General features: G+C 47.6%; 2 protein-coding genes across 2 annotated transcripts; both read right to left on the bottom strand.

The window, feature by feature from the left end:
- Positions 1-1,818: 1,818 nt before the first annotated feature.
- Positions 1,819-10,864, bottom strand: csnk2a2b (casein kinase 2, alpha prime polypeptide b). Its single transcript, XM_070972730.1, has 12 exons — positions 9,804-10,864; positions 9,234-9,345; positions 8,142-8,243; positions 7,024-7,074; positions 6,593-6,652; positions 6,402-6,485; positions 4,561-4,671; positions 4,259-4,360; positions 3,736-3,836; positions 2,865-3,013; positions 2,661-2,742; positions 1,819-2,501 (listed from the first exon to the last, which is right to left on the bottom strand). The coding sequence occupies exons 1-11, from the start codon at positions 9,905-9,907 to the stop codon at positions 2,666-2,668; spliced, it is 1,053 nt and encodes a 350-aa protein (XP_070828831.1). The 5' UTR covers positions 9,908-10,864; the 3' UTR covers positions 1,819-2,501; positions 2,661-2,665.
- Positions 10,865-11,343: 479 nt separating this feature from the next.
- Positions 11,344-18,641, bottom strand: znf319b (zinc finger protein 319b). The gene is made up of 3 exons (XM_070972993.1): positions 18,287-18,641; positions 16,344-16,507; positions 11,344-16,256 (listed from the first exon to the last, which is right to left on the bottom strand). Exons 2-3 carry the CDS (start codon positions 16,346-16,348, stop codon positions 14,381-14,383), a joined length of 1,881 nt encoding a protein of 626 aa, XP_070829094.1. The 5' UTR covers positions 16,349-16,507; positions 18,287-18,641; the 3' UTR covers positions 11,344-14,380.
- Positions 18,642-19,098: the final 457 nt, after the last annotated feature.

The raw sequence follows: 19,098 nt of genomic DNA, 5'->3' as shown, positions 1-19,098 counted from the left end.
ACCGGTGGTAACACTGTCGCCTCACAGCTAGAAGGTCCAGGGTTCGAATCCCACAGTGGGCGCCGGAGGCGTGTCCTCCACCATGCCTTCAGTGCCTGCTGCTCAAGGAAAGGGGCCTTTCTGTGTGGAGTTTGAATGTTCTCCCCGTGTTCACCTGGGGTATCCTCCATGAAAAAACCCCACTAAAAATATGCATGAAGACCACCACCTGACCAATGGTGACACAAGAAATTGGGTCCCCAGGTGCCGGTTGGATGGCAGCCCACTGCTCCTGGTCTGCTGCGGAGGAAGGCGACCAGGATGGGTTAAAGGCCAAGGACAAATTTCACCAATTTGCACGGCACGTGAGAGCATGTATGTGGTTTGTGTGACAAATAAAGGGGATTGTCCCTCCAATTCTTCTTCTTCTTCTTCTCCTATGGCGTAGGACTGTCTCCATATTAGTGACTCTCTTGTACCTGAGATTTTTTTACTTGGCTGCAACAACAAACAGCACTGCAGCACTGCCTCTAGAAATGTTTATGTAATGCAAACATGTGTCAGTAACTCTCCAATATGCAAAATTCAGACTGTTTCTGAACCGCAGGCTGGTTGACCATCAGAAGTAGCACCCGGGTAGCTTGGGAGGTACCACAAACTGCAACATCCCTGCTTTGAGTCCGGCTGAGGTCCTTTGTTGCATCATTATGTTGATTGTGAGGGCCAGCTTAATGAAATTTTAGGAAATGAGAGCTGTCATTTTGAATAAAAAATGCAAATAAAGCTTGCCATTCCTGATTTGCGGTCACATAATTTGCAAGCAAAACAAGTCACAGCTGCTTACAGCTCCGTAGATACAGGCAGCCCAAACAATGTGTTTAAGTTTGCGGGGAAATGTCGGTTTATTATTGCTAATGCAACATTGCTCCACCTGTTTGTGTAAGCCTGATCAATGCAAGTCCAACATTCAGTCTTCTGGCTCTGTTTTGGTCACCACCAGCTCCTCAGGGAAATATCGGCCTCATTAGCCGCTAAATCGTCCTCTGTGTTCACCAGCTAGTTGCTAACTTTGTCAGACTTCTGTTTGGTGCTATTATTCGTGTATCATGAGTTTGTGGATTTAACAAACAGAGCGTCACCCTCTCATTTCAACTGCTTTAAACCACTTACAGCCACGTTACACAAGCCAAGCTCAGCTTTCATACAAACACTCACCTACACACCGAGCTCATCAGCTGATTGCTGTCCACCACTCTCATTAAAGAGGCTCAGCGCAGGTGTGCTCGCCTTCCTGCAGGGCAGCTTTGGTCGATGTTCGTACGTCATTTGGAACATTTTCGTCATAAGGTTCAGTTTTCAGTGTGGGCCGCAGTGCGTATGAATCAGAGTGGAGGTCACAGGTCGGGCTTTAAAATAGAGTCAGTGGAAAGTTTTCACTGATTACACGCCTCTCTGCGTGGGAGTGACGCTGAAAGAGGACGGCAGTTCAAACTAAAAATAAAAAGGCAAAATGCAAGGAAAGCTAGATATTCCCAATAATCAGTGTGGGCTTGTTTTTAAAGACCTAAAAACAACCTATACGGAGTAGCCTTGCATAAACAATGAATTCTGCTTTTTAACAGGGCTTAATCTCTTAAATATATCCAACTAGTTCCCAGTTTATTGGGACACCTAGCTAAAACTAATAGTGTCCTGCAATAAACCTCCCTTCATGGAGGTTCTCATGGATGCTGTCTATCCAAAATATATTTTACAGAGAGGTAATGTAGCCTAGACCTAAACGGGATGCACAAAATGTGACACACCTGTTATAATAAATTGACTCAGAGGCAGGCAGAGTTCATCTAAATAAAAATCATTTATTTTTCATTAATATTATTATTATTATCATCATCATCATTCTATCTAGAGAGAGTCCACCATGCCACTTTCAGAACTGGAGTAGTGCTAAGACGTCTGTCTGTCTGTTGGGGTTCAGGATGGGGAGGGAGGAGGGGGACAGACAGACGGATGGATGAGGAGGTCGGGGGGGGACTGGGACTTACAGGCTCACACTCCTGTTCATTCTCCATGCTGATGCAAACAAGGGGGGGGGGGGTGACGTAAAGGAAGGACTAAAGAGAGGAGAAGAGGGACTGAATTGTCTTTAAAAGTAGTTTGTCCTTGTTGACCTACATGAGACTGAGCTGGGAGGAAAAAGCCGAGTTGGGTACGATGGGGGAGCAGCTTCAAGCTCATTGGTCAGGCTGCCGGACAGGGAACCAGGACAAGCCAATCGCAGACTGATACAAAGGAGGAGGGTGTATGTATACATGTCTGCATGTGTGTGTTTGTATAGAGGATGTGCTTGCATTAGTGTGTGTGCGTGTGCGTGTGCGTGTGTGTGTATCCGTATGCACATATCTGTGAGTGTGTAACTGGTCAGAGTTACTTTGATCCATTGTCACTGTACACTTGTCAAAGTTACTGTCACAACCGGGTACAAAGTTGAGGTAACAAACATCCTTCTTCTTCTTCCACCTCTGCAGAAAGAAAGAGAACAAAGGAGAGAGTGAGGAGGAAGAGGAGGAGGAGGAGGAGGAAAGAGGGGAAATGATCACAGAAATCATCTTTTGAATCTCACAAAAGACTAAACGACCAAACACAGTGACCAATGAGCAGCCTTTCAAGCTAAACGTTACCTGTTTCATCGCGCTGTAGTGTTTCCACTGGAAACCAAGTTGTTGTCAGAATTTGACAGAGACTGCTCCTTTATTACTGGGTCTGCAGGAGGAGACACAACTACAGCTTAAGAATTCCTCACGAACTTCACTTCGTGCACCTTGAAAACCCAGAAAACCGCTGACGTGTGTGTGTTTCCTGCGTACGCTGTGTGTGCTGCTTACAGAAGTAGGGGTGCTCCATGGCCTCTGTGGCGGTCAGTCTCTGTTGGTGGTCGTAGCGTAGCAGCTTGTCCAGCAGGTCCAGAGCCTCAGGACTCACCAAGTGCTGGTTCTCTGTCTGCACAAACTGTTCCCAGCGCTTCCTGCTCTGCCTGCAGACACACAGCACACACCACAGCTGAGGGGGCGTCCACTGAACAGAGGCAGTACCGCACTGAGCGATGTGAGGACACTGTCTTGGCTCCCGTTTTGGTTATTTTGTCCATTATCCCCATGTAGTATGAGCATTTGGTGACCATTGAAAAAGACAAAGGAGAAGAAACTGCATTCAGAAGGTTTGTTAGACTTCCAGGATACACTCAACAAGAAAAGCTTTCCCACCAAATTTCCCCTCAGTGAACTTACATAAGAGGAGTCACGACAGGGGAAAATGTGAACTCATGTCTGGAACTACCTGTGATGCAGTTTCACACGTCATAACAGCAGGCGGGACAACACGTGGACACTGATCAGGGCTGCCTGGACAGCAGAGGGCCTCAACAGATTTCATTTGTTTTACTTTAATCTTAAATTCCACTTCATTAGTCTTTATTTTATCAATAGCGGCGCTCCAGATTTCCTGACTGCTGAGTCAAACGAGACCATATGCAGCGCTGCAAGTTTGCGAAATATCAAATTAGCACCTTCAGTCTGTTCCTCGAGCCGTTAGCGCAGCAGACGCTCGTCATGCTCGTCACTTTGCTGGCCCTCAGGATATTTTCAGCCTCTATCCTGATTTGACTTCTGCTCTGTGTTCAGCTCCAGAGCGGCAACAATATGTCACATGAAGTGGAGTGTGGTGGGTATCCTGGAGACAAAGGCAGAGTGGACTTACTGTCCCAGCAGGTCTTTGAAGCGTGGGTCCAGCTCAATGTGGTATTTACGCAGGTAGCCGAACAGCTCGTCCGTCCCGAGGACCTTGGCAATCCGCACCAACTAGGAAACATGACAGTTTATTGACCACATTTATTCACTCACCATTCACAAATAAAACTAAGGTCAGGAAGAGCATCGGCTATCAACCTGCATTTGTTCCTCTGAATTTCTCACACCTTCCAGTCTCTGGTTGTCTTTGTGCTGACTGGCAGCCGTTGACACTCGAGAGTGAGGCGCTACAGATTACATCTGATAAAGGTCCAGGATGCAAATGCAGGTTGTCTCCATTACAAGTTTGGGACTTCCTGTGTTTAATTGAGACACAGGACGCCCCAAACAGCCCTGTGTGAGCTTCTTTTGTTTTACAGTATGTGAGCATGAAATCAGTAATTAATGACCGTTCGTCATCGGCCTCATTCAACATGCATGCGCTGCTGTCGCTCCCGGCGTGTGTCGGCTGCACACGTGTGTGTCGCAGGTACCTGGTCGTAGTTGTCTTGGCCATGGAAGAAGGGCTCTTTCTGAAAAATCATACTGGCCAGCATACAGCCCAAGCTCCACATGTCTAGACTGTAATCATACATCTGAAACACAAAATCATCAACTGATGATGAGGACAGACATCGGGATTATCCACATGCGGTGTCAACACTTTCTCATGCATGTGTGTGCGCATGTGTGCTCTTCTTGTGTGTAAATGCGAGAGCGAAGGAAAGTGAAATATCTCTAGAGGCTGTTTGAATGTGGGCTGGTTGTGGTGTGTGTGCGTGTGTGTGTGTGTTACCTGGTAATCCACCAAGAGTTCCGGGCCTTTGAAGTATCGTGACGCCACTCTGACGTTGTACTCCTGGGATGGATGGTAGAACTCTGCCAAACCCCAGTCTATAAGGCGTAGCTATGGAAACACACAATTTGTACTCCTTCAGCGTCAATGCACAGTTCTGAAACAGTCCCAACTTTTTAGAAGCAGGGTCGTACCAACGCACACTGTTACAGGTGCGTGTATCCTGTGAGGCAGACGGGTTCATTCACGGCCGTGTTCGCCTGCTGCCCCCTACTGGCCAATGCGCACGTGTGTGAATTCAACACAGTGTTGGGCAGCAGATAGAGCGTTCATACAGCTGCAGTTCACGGTAAACCCCAGCAGGACCAAGCACTGACTGATGCTACACCCACTGGCTGTGAGCAGCTGTAAATATAAGGTCAAAGTTTTGTGACTCTTTATCAGCTGCTTGTGTTTCATGTTTAGTCTATGTAAAGCTTAATATTATTAACTAGCATTAGCTCTGCTGGGCTGTTTTCCACTGTAGGTTGATATTTTCGGGGTTGCGGCTGAAAATAAATCACGGTCACAGTAGTTAACTTGGCTGTAAGTCTGTGGCGGTCTGTACTGAATTAGCCAAAATGTAGCATGTGGTATGCAAGCTAAAGCAGTATCTGCAGCATGCCGAAAATACCACGACGTCTTACTTATTCAGCAAAAACCTCCAGTGTGCATTGGACCAGTCTATCTCGCCTACTGTTACCCACAATGCAAAGTGCTGGAACAATAACAACAACATCATTGTTGAAATGAAGGCTGCAGCATTCACTGTTTGGAAAATAGCAACATGGGGCGCTGAGGGGCACCGCGCCTGCTCACCGGCCCACGTTTGGCTCCGTCCCCCTGTCCTGTCTGTCTCTAAGCTGTCCTATGATAAGGTGAAGGCGCAAAAAAAGCCCCAGAAGTCATGAAACAAAAGACGGAGCGATGAATTTGATGTTTATCAAACCACAAATGTGACAAGAACTAGGTGGGACTGGGCACCAGTAACAGAGCTGGGTGAGCAGGAACCCCAGCCCGAGAGACTGACCTAAGGCGGTGTGACACCAGGGAATACAGCACCGAGGAGACTCACAGCTAAAGCTTAGAGCTTCTCCTCTTCAGAGCGTGAGGGACTGCTACACAGGAGGGGTGGTTTGTCATCCGCCGTGCTATCGTTTACTTCCACCTTCCAAAAATTGGTTCAGTCTGGCCTAGCATACTAAAATAACAGTTTCATACTGCATACAACTACAGCAAGCAGCATGCAGTACATACTGTACTACTTCATGTAGTATGTAACTATCTTTGACACCGTGAAAGAAAAATTTACAGCCTGTAGCAACAGCCATTAGCCACAGCCATAACAAGGCATGTTCACTAGCGCTGTGCTAACAGCCGGCGGCTGTAGCCGCAGTGCTAGCCTGGCCTTCGTCACTGCTCCAGCTCATTCGTCACCAGATGACGTTCCTTTGTCAGACGTTCAGAACGGTGACAACAAATGCTTTCGTGAACTGGGCGAGAGCAAGAGAAAACACATTCCTTCAGATGGAAAATACATCTGCTGATACTTTAAAGATCAGACTGGACTCTTGACACACTGCAGGGCCACCGTGTATGTGAGCCGATGCTAATGCATTAGCGACCAACAAAGAGCTAACTCTTTTTCCACATGGAGAATCTAAAAAAATGAGGAGGACGAAAGCGAGAGAGAGAGATAGAGAGAGAGAGGGGGGCTGAAATAGCAGGGGAGAGATAACATTCAGAGTGTGTGTGGGTGTGTGAAGGAAAAAAAAAAAAGAACTATATAGGGCACCACCTACCTTTCTCAACTGGTGGTCGATCATCACATTGTGGGGTTTAACGTCACGGTGCATGATTCCCATACTGTGACAGTAGTCCAGAGCCTGGCGCGCACACACACACACACACAGAGCAGAAAAATGTGTGTATACAGCTCAAAAAAAAAAAAAAAAAAAAAAAAAAATCAAGCACGTCATGTGACGAGTCTCACCTTCAGTAGTTCATACATATAGAAACGGATATCATAATCTGTCAACTTCTGGTACAGCTCCTGCAGGGAGAAACACATTCACATCAGCATCTGGATGTTGAAATGACGCAACGTGAGACATGATTTTAGCGGGAACTGTCGTTTTTCACTTCCTTTTCACACAAACAAATCCTAAAAATGACGATGATGCGAGTTTTGCTGGGTTCTGTGCCAAACCAGCATCCTCCCTCGCGGCTAGAGAATCTGATTTGTAGGCTGGTGAAGCTCTCTGTAGCACCACCGAGCTTCATTCATAATGCTATGACACATTTCACCTTTATCAAAAAAAAAAAAAAAAAAAAGTGCAGCTCCTGTGGTTCGGCCATAGTGCCGCTTTGATAACATTTCCATGGACTGTTCAGAAGCATGCAGAGGAGAGTTGCTCGTTGTACCTTGAAGTCTGTGTTATTGATGCATTCAAAGACGAGCGCTGGAGTTCTGGACTGTACAGAGACAGAGAGGGGCGGGGGTGGGGTGGGTGGGGCAGAGGGTTGAAATCAGTGAGACAAGAACAATCAGGAACAACAATGAAAGCAGAGCAGGATGTCGCTCATTACTGATTCAGCCACCGATTAAGTGCAGATTTTACAGCCTCCACTGAGTGATGAACTACCTGGCAGTGAACTGGACACACACGCGTCGCACCTGATAGACAGGCGAGCAGTCGTAGCTGCTTGATTTCAATTAATCTGACAGTGAATATAGTAATACATTTCAAAGCTCTATAGTTTGTAGGAGACTACAAACCAAAGGACCCTGGAAATACATGTGAGCAGCCTGTTTGTAAACTTTCTTAAATTCTCCAGAGAATTGATCAAATTTCCCGCCTTTGCTTGATTAGATCACACCTCTGCAAACGAAGATATTCCAGAAATGTGTGGACCAGTGGCATCCCTGACCTCAGAAACTGAGAAAATCCCAAGCAGAGTAACAGAAAAGCTGAAACTACAAACGCTTCTTTGCTCCACATGGCAGCAGGTTTCACCCCCAGCAATAAAAAAAAAAAGCAATAATCACATCGAGCTGATCATCGACACTCGCTGCCCGAAAGCAAGTATATCATTTCAACACCTGTAATCACTCCTGAGATCCCTGATTGCCTTCAACCCGTCATTATGCTGCTGGCAGGTGCTTACTTGTGTTTTAAATATCCACATGTGAAACAGATGTTAGGCAGCTGCGAGAAGACTCTAATGGGACTGATAAGAGAGGGCCTGAACGGGACAGAAACAGGATCAGTCACAGACATGAAGTCAACATCTCGCTAGCTGTTCTCGTGCGAGCTCGAAAAGTGATCTGCTGGAATAAAATAAAGGACGCTCTGGTGTCAACGACATCGCAGAGAAATGTTTAAATGCATGAACAGATACTGTGAATTTCAGAATCAGGGATGCACATACGCACAGTCTTACAGTACTGGCACCGATATTGCCACTCATGTCTCACAACAGTTTCAGTCCAACACTCTGCATTCGCTCCCTCACTCTGTCAGGACAGACAGCGGGCCTACCACTGGGTCTTTGACTGTGTCCACCAGTCGGATGATGTTGGTCCCTCCTCGCAGGTTCTCCAGGATCTTGATCTCTCGCTTGATCTTCTTCTTCTTGACCGGCTAATTCCACAGGAAGAGCAGGCGAGACAGACAAAGGCAGAGATTCAGATGAGAGGTATAAGGAAACGTGGTGCTGAGGCATATTTCCGCCTCTGATCCTAAACCTGCTGCTGCTGCTGCAATCTTCACTACCAGCCTGTCAATCTTTGCTCAAAGTGCTGAAGGGACCTTGATGTTTACACTGAAACCACTGTCAGGTGACTTGTCACTGGCTTTCACTCTATCCTGTTAAATCACAGAGGTAATCTTCATCTGTCACCTGCATCGCCATGACGCCAGCTCCAAACATTACCCATCTTACTTTCTGTTAGAGGGTTGTTTAGAGGACTGCTGTCCTCTCAGTGGACACAAAGCTGATAAAATGACTATTTGATCAGCGAATGAACAAACCAGGCTGAAGCTAAACACCTTGCAGCCGGCAACAGTAGCAGGCGCACCAGTCTGCTCAGCTTCACACCCCACGAGCAAGGCAACAGACATCCAGCCAATCAATCACACTCCTGTAAGCAGCCCTGCGTCAGGGTGCGGCGAGCACCGCCTGCTTCATTAACGTAGACACTGACATGAATGTGTGAAGAAATGTGGAAACAAATAAATGCATTTATTTACTTCCTCATCAATCACAGGCATTCATTTAGTAAATTGTGCATTCATGTCAGCCTTTGTTTATTTATTTTTTTTTATAAATGTAATAGTCAAGAAGTCCTTTTTAGTCCTCCATAGTTCACAGCAGCTGCACTCACTACATCACCTGGAGGACTTAAATACATCACATGGTAACAACAACAGGAACTATAACTGAGAAGCAGCAGCTCAGGAATGACTGACAATACAGGTAGAAAAATGAGTAGCAGACTGTCAAAATAAGCTGCCAGTTCAATTTATGTCAATCAATCCACAGGTTAATCCACTAAATGTCCAAACACTGACAGGGGGACGGCTCCAAACCACACACTCAGCCACAACACTCGACGAGACCCCGCCGCTCACCTTCAGGATCTTGACCACCACCTTCTCATTGTTGGTGATGTTGATTGCCTCGAACACTTCGCTGTACTTCCCTCTGCCCAGCTTGCGAACCAGCTGGTAGTCCTCCTGGTTGCTATAGGGACAGACAGAGACAGAGCAGCGCTTGTGTGACTATGTGGGAAAGAAAGAAAAATATCTTAAGCATCAGCTTGCAAATAAGTCGGTGAGTAATTGAGTGTTCTTGCCGCTGACGTGAAGCTCTGCCTTCCTGGTTCTGATCTCAAAGTGGGTGTTATTGGACAGGGGGAGCATGGGGACAGAGGTGGAGGTGAGGAAGGTGTCAGACGGTGCAGAGCAGCAGCGTGGTGGGCTGGGAGACTGTACTACCATGGTGTCATCACATCCTCACAGCTCCATGCATAATAATAGACACCCATCTGCCACACTTCCACCAGCACACAGCACACAGCACATGCACACACGCACACACGCACACACACACACACACACACACACACACACAGACCCGCTGTGGTCAGACATCACACGCATGCAATTACAGCAACCTGCAGTAAACAGAAATGTCCTCACTTCCAGTTGGGTACGTGGGCCTCGTAGTCCCAGTACTCCCGGCTCTTCAGCGTGTTGACATCTGCGTACACACGGGACTTGCTACCGGCCACCGGACCCGGCATGACGAGACCCGAGGCTCGGGCGCTGCGGGGCGTGTGGCAGAGATCTACTGGAGGGGACCCCGGGCAGACTGGAGTGGAGCTGTAGGGGTGGACCGGTGACTGGATTTGCGGTCTGTGTGGGTGTGAAATGAAAAAGGCCAACCAGCTAGCTTCCCTCTGCAGTCAAACTGAGGGAAACGGGAGAACAGCTGGGAGAGGACCGAAGATGTCCGCTGAGGTTCGCCGCAGTGTGCGCGCCGAGCAGCGCTCCTGGGTCGGATTGTCAGAAGCAGCAGAGCCGGTGTCGGTGGGGCTCAGAGGGGGGGCTGATCAGAGGTGACAGTGCAGCTGAGGTGACACACAGGGACGGGGAGGCATCGGGGTGTTGAGGTAGAGAGGAAACGGACCCCTAAAAGGCCACAGAGGCGGAGAGAGGGTCGGTGATCTAAAATATTACGGGTTAAACTCCGAAGCTAGCGTTACTCTCTTTGCGGGCCCTAAATCCGAAACGTTCGGGGAGGAAACGGGTGGGCTTCCTGCGCTAACCGATGGACGGTCGGGGAGGGGGGAAGGGGGGGGTTGCCCTCGGTGGCTCAGTGTTAGCTATCAATCAACTGTTGATGTGACGGATCGGTAGCGGGGGTCGACCGGAGGGAGAGGGGGTGGAGCAGCAGAGAGAGATCGATGTTGTTAGCTAACGTTAGCCAGCGATGCTACTTCAGCGCGGAGATGTCGCACCGACGGGGAGCGCTCGGCGCCGTGCACCACCATCGGCGGAGCCCGCGTCATGTGCGACCGGCTGTGCGGGGAAGCAGCGCCTCAGTGGCTCGGTACCAGACGCCGACGGAGGGGTCCGGGATTCGGAAGTTTCTTCTGCAGCCACAGACCTCCCCGGTCGAGAGCGCAGGGAAGGGAAACGGATTGCGATTGAAGAGGAGCGAGAGAGCCGCCCGGATGTGAAAGTAGCTGGCTGCCGGGGTGAAGTTGAGGAACGTGATGTTCGACTGAGCATCCGGGATACAGCGCCCTCTAGTGAGGAGGATGTGCTGGAGGGCAACATTTGGTCACACACTGTTTTATCCGCTTTTTTACGAGATGAATATGAAAATCATGTCATACTAAGAAAAGTGTTTTTGCAGAAAATTATGATGTCACAGTGAAGTTGACCTTTAACCTTTTGGCTAGAGAGACGTTTGTGTGAAAATCATAATCAGCGTAGGAATTCTTGAGTTATGGTCAACTTGGGTCAACTTTAGGTCACAGTGACCTTCGACCAACATGATCTAATTAGTTCATCCTTCAGTCAAAATGAAAGTGTTGCCAGGAAATTCCCTCCAGGCGTTCCTGAGATATCATGGTCATGGGACTGTTAAGTGTCAAGAACTCTGCAAAATCACAAGAAGTGTGTACTTCAGGTGATGTCCTTCTTCAATAAGGGCTTGACTCACGTAACTTTAATGAAAAAGATTTTATTTGTTAGTGCTGTGTGTAATTGAATGCTACATACATACAGATAATCTTAGCATGAATGTACATGTACTGTACGTTGCCACAAAGTTTTTTTCTTTTTTTTTTTCCCAACATCATTCACATAAACTACAGTACAATTTGAAAAAGCTAAAGGAGGGAACAGTGCTGTGAGGAGGAGAAGGACGAGGAGGAGGAGGAGGAGGACGAGGAGGAGGAGGGAGGGGGGAGCACCAGTTCCCAGGGACAGAACACAGGAACTAACACAGCAAGCATGCAGAGAGCAAGAGACACCAGGGTCTGACGGGTTTCTGAACTGGAACTGAAAAGGAAGGAGGATGGTGGGTGAACTGGTGCCTAAACTGACTTCCATTCAAGCCATCGGCAAAAATAGAATGGATGGATTTGATTAATTTGTGCTTATATGGGAGAGTTTCTGCTCCTTTCCTTGTCTGCTTGTTGGATATGGGAAGGTTTTCTAACCCAAACCTAATCAAGACGTGACAAGAGCAGCTCCCCCTTTCACTGCAGGACTCCCCACCACATTCACAGACTGACTGATTGATTGCTGACGTGTTCTTGTTGTAGTTATTAAATATTCACACCACCACCCCGCAGAACTCTTTGTGTGGAGATAGTTTCTTGTGTGATAAAGCTGTTTCAAAAAATGCAGCATGACTTATCCCAAACCTACCCCAAGGCCCTGGTCTCTCCCTCCAGGAATATAGATATTCATATCTATTTAAAGAGCATTCATAAAAAATAGTATAAACAAATGTGAAAACATTAAAAAAAAACATACAGTACTTCTTTACTTTAAGTCCAAGTTGGTCTCAAAGTATTATAATGCCAGATTCATAAAATTAAAAAAACATGATGGTGGATGGAACCAACCACCTGACCTCGCATGATGATGATGGTGAAGGACAGAGACAGAAAGCGGAGGAAAGAGGAGGAGGAGGAGGAAGGAGAGAGAGGCGCCATGGCCTCATTTTAAGGCTAAAACAAAAAGAAAAGAACTGCAAGCCAGAATTTAAAAAAATGTCACTTCCGTCCCCTTGGCCTCCTCCGTTTGTATTCAATACTTTTCAATACTGCACTCAAACCATGAATGAAGACTAAAAGAGGGGAGGAGGAGGAGGGGAGAGAGGGGACAGCTCCCCAGACGAACAGAAAAGGGAACAACGGCCATCGAGGCTGACATGTAAACCATCTCGTGTTCCAGGTTTCTTAAGCGCGACGAGAATCTCATAGCATTGAAAGAAGAGGGAGGTGTCATTCACTCTGGTATAAACTCACTGACACACACGTCGACCTGAACGCAGGAAAACCGGTATTAATGTTTCTTCCAAAGGTGGAAAACAGTTAAAACAAAGTGCAGGTTCATCCTGCAAAAACAGCTCAGACAGACCAGTAAGGTTAGTAAATTAAAAAAGACGCAGGTCTGTTGAAACATCTCTAATACAATACTCTACAGTCTGAATTTCCCTGTTTGACAGAATACCGTTTCCATTCACACACTCACTCACACACTCTCTCCCACACACACACACACACACACACACACACACACACACGGTGCTCTTTGAGGTTCCCTACGACAGACCGATACAATCACTACATGGACTACAAAAAATAAACAACAAAAGAGCATTTGTCAAAACATTTCACATGGCAAAAAGTAGCAAGAATACAAAAACAGTTCTTACATATTGTTTTTAAGAAAGACAAGTTTCCAACTCATCTGCTGCGGTACGCTCACACATCCACTGTATGTACAGGCCGAGAGAGACGCGCGGCGTTCAAACGTGAACGTTTTCAGGACACGTCAATCTGACAGCGCTGACCTATGCAGGAATAGCACAAGTACATTAGTGTGAAATATATATTTCTGTATATACGTCTATGCTGAAGGGTGAGATTGGTATCAATTGTCAGGCTTTTTATTGGTTAACTTAAACTGGTTGGTTAGTCCACACACCTTTGGGATTGGGTGCTGTCTCATCCTGGTGTTTTGGTAACAGGTGCAGCCATTAACAACATGGCCCACACACACACACACACACACACTCATAGAAGTTTAGCATTGGAATTATTTCACTTGAGGATAATAAATCCCAAAACTGCCCCCACAGCCTTTCCCTTCACATGTGTTGAGGAGCTTACTGGCTACTTCATAAATAATAAGTGTAGAAATACTTAAACCAGGAGCGATATGGAAGCAGGGAGACCAAAAGAGTCAATACACTGTTTCTGTATTACAGTGGGGGGGTGGAAGCGAAAAGTGTTGGAAGTCATCCCTCGCCTGACCAAAGACAAATGCATGTTAGTGAGACTTTGCAGTCTTTCGACACTAAACTGCAACAGGCTGAGACAGGAAGAGGAAGACGCAAAAGAGAGCAGAGGTGAGGAGAAGGATGAAGGAGGGACAGCGTGAGGAGCCAACAGAGGGGCAAAGAATAAACAAGGGAATGATCCTCCTCTAGTGGACACCAGCAGTCACAACATTTTCTGGCCTGGTTGGTTTAGATGGAGACTCGCAACCTTACACGATACCTACTGCCAAACTATTTCTAAAACATAAAAACAAACAATGGTTTTCTCTTCTGAGGAAATTAGGAGGGATCCAAATGCTTGCTCATCAACCTGCATTATGGCACATGTTTCTGTCTGCGGCTCTCTAAGTTTAACTGGTGGCAGTAGCCTCTTCTCTGCTATCAAGCATCTTGAGTGTGGAGATGAGAAAAAAGGGGGGGGGGACAGGTATAAGAAGAAAAAGAAGTGGAACAAAAAGGAAGTGCAGGGAGAGAAAAAAAGCCCTCTCAGGATTTTAGGGAATGACTGATGGTCTACGGGCAGTTTAGTGAAGCAACAAAAACCTTCTGTGTCACTGGTGGGAATAAATGTATTAATAATAGCCTGGACTGTCCTGCAGATGTGGTGATAGTTAGGCTAATAAAAAGCCTACAAAGGATAGACAAGGGGACAGGGGTTTAGGGGACTGTCTGTTCAAAAGTCTCAAAGGATTTATATGCATTGGGGCACAGGGTAACCCCCTCCATCGGCTGTGTGCTGCACCGTGTGATCCTGCAAAGAGCCCAAGTCACTGAAGCGCTCGCCGCACCAAACGCACTTGAACTGGCCCTCTCTGGAGTGCGTGCTCTGGTGTTTGGTCAGGTGCTCGCGCTGTTTGAAGCCCTTGTTGCAGTGGCCACATTTGTACGGTTTCTCCCCCGTGTGCACGCGCCGGTGTCGGTTCAGGTCCGATGAGTATTTGAAACGTTTCTCACAGTCTGGGCACTTCAGCGGCTTTTCCCGCGATGGGTCGCAGCGGTGCTGGACAAATTCCGAGGAGGACAGGAAGCGGCGGTCACAGAGCGAGCACTTGAGGGGCTTCTCTTGGCAGTGAGAGTTTTGATGACGCTGTAATGTGGAACTCTTCTTGTAGCCCTTGCCGCAAACGTCACACTTGTACGGCTTGTCCGGCGAACTGTTGGACGTCTCGCCACACTTGTGTCTGAGTAGCTCTCCTGACTGGCTGAACTCCTTCTGGCACGAGGCGCACTTGAACAGGTTGTCCATGCCGTGGACGTGCTGGTGGTAGAGGAGGTGAGAGGGCTGCATGAAGCCCTTGTCGCACAGATTGCATTTGAATGGCCGGTCAGTAGGGTCTTTGTGTGTGCGTCTGTGGCGCACCAACGCATATTGCTGCTTGAAGCTCATCTGACACTCGTCACAGTGGAAGGGGCGCTCCTCTGAGTGCGTGCGCTCATGTTGGCGAAGGTCAGACGGACGCTTGAAACCCTTACCGCATGTGGCACAGCGAAACGGCCGGGAACCCTGCGGGTGGCAGGGGTGGTGAAGGAGCTCTGACGACTCCTTGAAGTGCAGCTCACACAAGTTGCATTTGAACAAGTGCTCGCCGGAGTGCACGTACATGTGGCGCACGAGGTGGGAGCGGTGCTTGAAGCTCTTTTCACAAACAGCACACTTGAATGGGCGTTCACTGCTGTGCGTCCGCTGGTGGTGCTGTAGGTGTGACGACTGGCTGAAGGCCTTGTCACATGTATCACATTTGAAGGGCTTCTCTCCCGTGTGCACCCTCTCGTGCCGCGTGAGTTCTGACAAGTGTTTGAAGCCCTTCTGGCAAACAGAGCATTTGTAGGGCCGGTCCCGGGCCGAGGGAAAGGGTAGAATGGATGAGCTGCTGCTGGCTGATGCTCCATCACTGCTGGGCTGCTGGGGGTTATTTGAGTTTGGTGTAACGTTGCCAGAAGAACCAGGACGGTAGGTCTTCTCACATATTGAGCACTTCATTGGGTTGGAGCTGTTATGGGATGTGTGGTGCTGGGCTAAAGAGGTGAGTAGAGAGAAGCCCATCTTACACACCCCACAGACAAACGGCTTCTGCTCCACCTGAACACATTGGTGTTCTAGCAAGTCTGTCGCCTGGTGAAAAATCTTCATGCACTGGGTGCACTGGAATGACCTGTCCTGACTCACCATGCACTGGTGCTCATGTGGGTTGGCCAGGTGGGAAATATCATGTCCACAAGCCCCACACTTGTGTCCTCCCTCTGTCCCTACCTGTAGGGAGGTCTGCTGGGCCTGAGCGGGGTGCTGCTGCTGCTGACTGTGCTGCCCGCCTCCATGCTGCTGAGTCCCGCCGTGCTGTTGGCCGTGCTGGCTGTGCTGTCCATGCTGTGTCTGCTGCTGCTGCTGCTGCTGTAGAGATGTAGCATCTGGCTGCAGTACAATGCCATAAACAGCACAGCCCAACGTGTTCTCAGCTCCTGGAGGGATGGTGTGGACAACTTGAGGTGGCGCAACCGCGTGCTGCTGCCAGGCCTCTGTCATGCGGGCCCGGGTGTAGGGATTCAGTTTGGCAGCTGGTGTGGCCCAACTGCGGCAGAAAAAGGAGATAGGCACACATTTAAATAATGAATTAAAGGCTTCAGAGTGTGTTAAGAAAACAGAGCAAGAAACTTACTCCATTTCAGCAAGTGGCACTGAAGAACCGGCAAGGGTGCTTGGTGAAGGGGCTGTGACGGAGGATTTAATGACAGGATCAGCGTTGCACAGAGGAGAGCAGCTGTGTGGAAAGATGGAAAAAAATCCCCTACTTTCACTTCATCGCTGGCCTTCAAGTGGTATCTGCATGAGAAAGAGGCACAAGGGGAGTCAAAACATCAATTGGCAGAAAACGACTCCTCAATAACATCAGTATCTTTGGGTTGAAATAATGAACTCCAGCATCCACTGATGCAACAGACAGCACACCCTGGCTGAAAAAGATCAGCTCCATCAGCTTCAGCAGCCAGTTATGATCCATTAAAATTATGGATTAGTAATACTGTACGTGTCTTCCAACAGAATCCACAGCCATTAACAAACATTGCATCTAGGGATGCCCAGATCGACTGGTCGCCTATCCTTATAGGCTGATACATAACGTGGGGAGGGGGACGACTCAGCTTCCTGACGCATTTTATCAAGTTTCTTGGTACTCTGTCGGTACTCTGTTTTGCTCACACCTCACTACAACTGAACTCCCACTCCTGCAGTGAGCAGCGTCCTGTCCTTCACACTGCACACATCAACACACTGACTGCCTGCACACACCGCAAGAGGAAGAGGAGACGCACTTCCAGACTTATTTAAGGGTACTTGTTGCTTTGCTCCTTGAGAGGAACAATGCTCTACCACTTTTTCTCCATGTGAGGAAATATAATACTTTGTAGTTGACATTATCTGGTTGCGACTACTGCTGCTAAGACAGATGTTGGGCTGACTGTCGCTGCCTCAACAGGATGAACCTGTTCATACAGCCCATCCAACATTTGGTGGGTTTGCTCGGTTATAGTTGGAAACGTGTGGCCCATGGTTAAGCCACAGCTGAACCACGTGTGTGCGTGCATGGCTCATCATAGCTATGCTCTGCTCCTTAAACAAAAGCCATTACACATTACAAGATTGACTTTTTGCAGTTCTTCACTTCATGCTGTACAGTCACGCTGCATTTACAGCCTCGGTTACTTTGCTTGCACCTGCTGGAGGTCCCAACACATTAGAAACCAGTCAAATTGACCTGTAAACCAGCTGCTGCAACAAATTAAAGACACTGTCGTTATCGGCCGACAGGGCTCACAGATGATCAATGATCGGTATCAGCGGCAAAACAAAAACGTGACCGGGACACCCCTGTCTGCTGTGCCCAGTATCCCCACTGTTTACAACAGCTGGGCGCCAGACGATGCACTCAGCCTGTCCAACAAAACATCAGGGCAGACATCAGGGCAGATTGTTCATACCTCATCATTGAACAATTCGCACAGAAGAGAACACGCAGGTGACAACAGTTGAAGTGATCGAAACGTGTTTACATTGGTCACATTTCTTGTTCAAGAGACACAGAGTCATCATATACGAGACGGGAAAAATGTGAACATTGTAATAGTAGTCTGTACTGTACGCTGACACAGCTAAAATGCAATGAAATGTAAATATAACCAACTTGAAAATGGGCAACATCCGTGAACGCAGAAACACACAGCAGACGAGCACTCATCGATATACAAAGTAGGACACAATTAACGCTAAGTCGTATATTGAAGTCTTTAATTATAATGGTTATGTAGTCCCACCCATGTCTATGCAGAAATCCAAATGCTCAACGATTCGCGGTCAAAAAAAGGTGGAAGGCAGCGTCTGCGCATCATAACGTTTTTCGTCTCCATGCAAAGATCACTGTAATCAGGATGGGTTAGCTAGCTAGCGTAGCCACTTGCTAACACAGCCACAGAGGCGCAGGCAAGAGCTAACGTTAGCAGGCTAGCCACGGGAAAATAATAGCCTTGTAGCAACCGCTGCAGCGACACGTTTGTTAGTGAGTGTTGCATGTAAACAGTGATGAGAAATTCCGCTTTTACGTACCTGGAGTGTCCATTCAAGCCTACCGAGTATCCCAGATTAAAATACCAGTGTGTAGTAGGTTAGTTACTCCCCCAAATAACGCTGGCTCCCTTCACATCCGCAAACGGTGCTCAGATGCTCTCTTGTTCGGGTGCTGTGGGTCCATGGGCCGAAAAAAATCGGATTTGCGGCTCATTAAAATGGGTGAAAATACTCCTCAAAGCACCCCATAAACGCTATCGTTTCACGCATACATTTATTTGGCTCCTAGGGCATCCTCTTGGCTAGCGAAAAGATATGCATTTTGTTATAAATTGCTAGCTAGCTATCTGCTAGCTTGTGAGCCCCTGCCCGCGCACGGGAACATGAATAAACCAAGAGTTAATTGGCATGCTCACAACACACACACACACACACACACACACACACACACACACACACACACACACACACACACACACACACACACGGAACCTAGTGTGTGATGGCTTTAATTAAATACTCCTGTATTTGTATTGACTTTGTTCAGATATAATCATGCTGTCCTACAGAGAAAAATGTGTTGAGTGCCGGTTATATGTCAAAATTCTGAGTATAACTAATGACACTTCCGTTTTAGCTGAAACTGTCATCTCTTTTAAACGTTGTCATGACATTTTTTTTTTTTTATTTTTTTTTTTGACAAATTAAGAAATTTCAGTGAATCCTTCAAGCTAAGCAGATCACAGTACACAAAACAACCGTGCACAGCTTCGTCATTATAAGCAATGCACTGTCCACATCTTGTAGCAAACCCCTGAAAAAGGAACTGATTAGACGCGGGCTTGTGTTTC

The sequence above is a fragment of the Chaetodon trifascialis genome, chromosome 10 (assembly GCF_039877785.1).
Source record: "Chaetodon trifascialis isolate fChaTrf1 chromosome 10, fChaTrf1.hap1, whole genome shotgun sequence".
Classification (NCBI taxonomy): Eukaryota; Metazoa; Chordata; class Actinopteri; order Chaetodontiformes; family Chaetodontidae; genus Chaetodon; species Chaetodon trifascialis.
This window is presented reverse-complemented; position numbering and strand designations above follow the sequence as displayed.